The 4,165-nt window shown below is 35.6% G+C and overlaps 1 protein-coding gene across 1 annotated transcript; it reads left to right on the top strand.

Moving 5' to 3' along the window:
- Positions 1 to 998: 998 nt before the first annotated feature.
- FABP2 (fatty acid binding protein 2) lies at positions 999 to 3,935 on the top strand. Its single transcript, XM_061443793.1, has 4 exons — positions 999 to 1,133; positions 1,811 to 1,983; positions 2,642 to 2,749; positions 3,690 to 3,935. Exons 1-4 carry the CDS (start codon positions 1,034 to 1,036, stop codon positions 3,738 to 3,740), a joined length of 432 nt encoding a protein of 143 aa, XP_061299777.1. The 5' UTR covers positions 999 to 1,033; the 3' UTR covers positions 3,741 to 3,935.
- Positions 3,936 to 4,165: the final 230 nt, after the last annotated feature.

Here is a 4,165-nt window from a genome sequence, read left to right on the forward strand (position 1 = left end):
TTCCAGGGGCTAGCATGCATATATTTCCCTAAGTCAAATATCTTGAAATGCCTTGCCTATACCAGACAAGGCTTCAGTTCACAGTGAGATACAGTATTTCAATTTTGTCCTTCACGAAAAAAAGTTAGTTCTGGAATTCTAATATTTATATAGAGCCAGTATTTTTCTCTAGTAAAACTATGCCTTCTTCTTTGCAAATTTTATAACTGTCATGTAAGTCAAGGCGATAAAAAACACATGAAACTGTGTGAAGAAACTGTAAAAAAACATGTAAAAAAGCATGTAAAAACTACATAATAAGGCCTAACTGGTGTTCTTAAATAGATATTGTGAGATTCTTCCCTCACCACCACTAACAGTAAACCACCTGAACACCTTCCATCTGGTAGGCTTCTTTACCTTGCAAGAAGAGGTAGAAAGCACAGGAAAAGTGGCAGGTGCTGCTTCTTCCTAGCATTGAACTAAAAAAGGCACTTCTAAGATGGAAGACCACAGGTTTGAGGAAGTCAAACAACAGCAGCTGGAACACTCATCAAAGGAGTTCCCTTGACAGATCGAAGATAACCTCTGCAAACTAGTGCTGTGAGAGTCTTCTTGAACTGGAAAAGCTGTAGTTGGAACATGTGTATTCACAACTACAACACACCAGCTTGCATCAAATCTCATCTTAAGACCAAAAGGTCTGGAAAAAAAAAAAAATTTAACTGTAACGCACGGTCAACTTCTAGCACCCTGTTTTGGCTTAAAGTATGGCTCCTTTCTCTACCTTACTGATAATTTTCACTATAACTCGAATATAATGAATAAAATGCACAGATTAGCAATTCTTTATTAAGATGTGCAATAAAGATGCTGTCATGATTTGAGAGCAGTAAGGGAGATGCAGCAAAGCAGTGCGGTCATGACTGGAAATTTGATTAAAGTAAGGTAATCTTCTCCTTGAAAAGAATTAGTGCATTGAGCTTTAGTCAGCCACATCATCCTGTAAACTGCTGTCAAGATAAGCTAGTACATAAATTCTCTTTGCAAAGGTATGTTATTTCAGAAGAGTCCAACTAGCAGAAACATGGCATTTAACGGTACTTGGAAAATAGAAAGAAATGAAAACTATGAAAAGTTCATGGAGGCAATGGGTAAGTCTTACTTTTCCAATGCCTTCTACAAGAATAATACCACTATCACTGAATACAAATTCAAGCTTTCTATGAACTACCTTCTGGCTAGCCTGTCCTTTTGCTGCTTGCTGCTCTGCCCTTGCATAGTGTACTGCATTTGTTTACAGAAAATCACAAGGGGGAGGGGGGAAACTGTGAAATGTTCTGATTTTAATTATATTATTTTAATCTTAAGCAACTTAACTGCAGTAGATTCACTTCAACAGAGGAAAGAATCTCTAAGTCTACATTTGAGTAAAAGGCTCAGACAATCTGAATACGCTTTCAGCAGAATTCTATAGCAGGAATATCAATTTGATAACATGAAACTACTTTTAAAATTACACAGGAAGGAAATCATTCTTCAGTTCTACAGAAATACATGAGTCGAGTAATTTTAACATCCTGATACTTTAAGTTTTTATAAACTGTGCAATATATGGATATAAACATAATCCATTCCAGTTGGATAGTTTGTATTGGTGAATACAGCCTCAATAAAAAGTGAAGAAGAATGAAAATTTGGGTTAGAATGCTGGAATAAACTCATTTCACCACATAAAAGTCACTAAAAAGAGACAAAGATGATGCTCCGTTTTTTGTGGTGGGTTTTGTTTCTTTTATTTTTTCTGATTTATGTTAATTGATTTTCCTAGGTGTTAACATGATGAAAAGAAAGTTAGGAGCTCATGATAATTTGAAGATCACTTTTCAACAAGATGGGAAAAAATTTACTCTCAAAGAATCAAGCAACTTCCGTACCATAGACATTGAATTCACACTGGGAGTCGATTTTGAGTACAGTTTGGCTGATGGGACTGAACTCGCTGTAAGATACTTCCTGTATTATTATATTTATTATATATGGCAATAACTTTATGAAGTACAGTTTCAAGATGAATAGTTTGTCTCCTAGTTTTTAATTTAAATTTTACTTTTAAAGTGTGACTGTTCAGGAATGCTCACAGCTTATATACAAAACCACAAGGTATTTATCTTGGTTTTGGCTGGGATAGAATTAATTTTCTTCCTAGTAGCTGGCTGGGTTTAAACCACAATAATAGTTTTAATGATTCAACACTGTACCATGAAACTCAGGGTTCCACAGAGGGTCCAAAAAGCAGAGCAAAATGTAGCAATTTTCCCATGAAATCCAGGCAAATGCGATTTTACTACTTGCAATACTCAAGTCCAGAAGCTAGAGGGCAGAGTCAGTATTTATATGGAATTTGTTGATACCGTTAATTAAAATAAAGAGTGCTGGGCACTAAGAACATCTTGCTTGACTACTATGCAATTAACTAGTGGATTTATTACAATTTTGTTTTTCCAGCCTTTCTCTCAATGTCCAAAAAAGCAGTATTACATTGTTTTAATCTCTCCTCACTTTTAAGCATTCCTGCAGTTTTTAAATCAAATCAGTGTCATATCTATAGTAAAACATTTGCAGGGTTGGGTTGGTTGTTTTTTTTTTTTTCCTATTACAGGGCTCTTGGAACATGGAAGGAAACAAACTTGTAGGAACATTTACTAGAAAAGATAATGGAAAAGTACTCAAAGCAAACAGAGAAATCATAGGTGACGAACTTGTTCAGGTGAGTTAAGTGGTCACTTACATACAACTTTACAATATAATAACTGAAAAAACTTAAAAGCTTCTTTGAAAGTGGGAAATATTTTCTTCAAGCCAAATAATTTAAAATATTTTTAGGTAAAATTCTCAAATCAACTAATCTATCAAAATTTAACAACTTAAAACACACAACCTGTGACTACTGTTTTTCTACCCACGTGACCTGTATATTATCAATGCACTCTAAGGCTGTGAATAAAACCTGTATACAGAAGATATATATAAACAGACAGAGAGACAGCGAGCTAGACAGACATACAGACTATGTAGGTATGTTCTTTTTGAAGTCTCTGCCTTGAGAAGCCTTATCACATCAGCTTACTACAGAGTAATGCTATCAATGGCCAATAAGTGCCCTTTTTGAAACAAATTTGGTGTTGGGGCAGGAGACGATGCACAGAGGGCTAAGTCTGAGACAAAAGGGAAATGTTTCACAGCTCTGTAACTGAACTGAACTGTAATGCTTTAGGATGCCCTCTGTTACAGGGACACAAGCTTCTTAAAAGGGTAAAATAAAAAAAAACACAACACCAACATCATGGTTGTGAGACACGAGATACCAAAACATACAGTCCAACCCTTCAGTGCTTCTAACAAGAACAGTCACAGAGATGAAACCTGTTAAACAGTGGTACTGGGAACACAGGACTTCAACACTTCAGGTTTTTTCTTAAGTCCCCAAAAGATCTCCTGTGGTAGTCCAAATGCTTGCATAGAGAATTTATGACTACTGACAACAGGCTGCTTTTCTCATGTTCTTTCCCCAAAGTCTGCACAAGACTGGCAGGCCCCTCACGGCCACAAGTCACAATTCATTAAATCACTACTGCGCATCTCTCAATAGCATCCATGAAAGAAACTGTAATACCAGTCACTGATTTTCCTTCCTAATTTCTTAACAGACTTACATATATGAAGGAGTTGAAGCCAAGAGAATCTTCAAAAGAGCCTAAGAACTTCACCCAGACCAGCATCAGAAAAAAAAAAAAAGACCATCTTTCTATATATCCTCTGCCTTTTTTTTTTTTTAACTTTTATCCCCTCACAGCACCTCTTAAGCTGCAATTACTTATCCCTGTTGAAAACACAGGCTAGTTCTTTATGTTTATTGTTTTGCCTTGAATAAACAAAATCTAATTATAATTTGATACCAATGCTAAAATGTTGTTTACACCAAGTCCTATCTGAGTGCCATAATGTAAAAGGTCACAGAAATTATTTTCTGTAAGCAGAACTTAAATAATTTCTTGCATTGGTTCTCAAATGACAACTTAGTTTCCTTACCATACTATTTATATGGATAAATGGTTTCTCTGTGTATTAAATTTTATGTAATATGGATGGCAAAGCCCGAAAGAAACCTCAGAGCACCTAAGTC

The sequence above is a fragment of the Pezoporus flaviventris genome, unplaced genomic scaffold (assembly GCF_033815535.1).
Source record: "Pezoporus flaviventris isolate CSIRO_AGI_PZ_B2104156 unplaced genomic scaffold, CSIRO_AGI_Pfla_v1 ptg000002l, whole genome shotgun sequence".
NCBI lineage: Eukaryota > Metazoa > Chordata > Aves > Psittaciformes > Psittacidae > Pezoporus > Pezoporus flaviventris.

Excerpts from the sequence above, each read along its gene's own strand:
- FABP2 (XM_061443793.1), top strand. The coding sequence starts at position 1,034 with ATGTTATTTCAGAAGAGTCCAACTAGCAGAAACATGGCATTTAACGGT. Across the intron at positions 1,984-2,641 it reads CTGATGGGACTGAACTCGCT|GGCTCTTGGAACATGGAAGG; the intron begins GTAAGATACTTC and ends TTCCTATTACAG. Across the intron at positions 2,750-3,689 it reads TAGGTGACGAACTTGTTCAG|ACTTACATATATGAAGGAGT; the intron begins GTGAGTTAAGTG and ends ATTTCTTAACAG.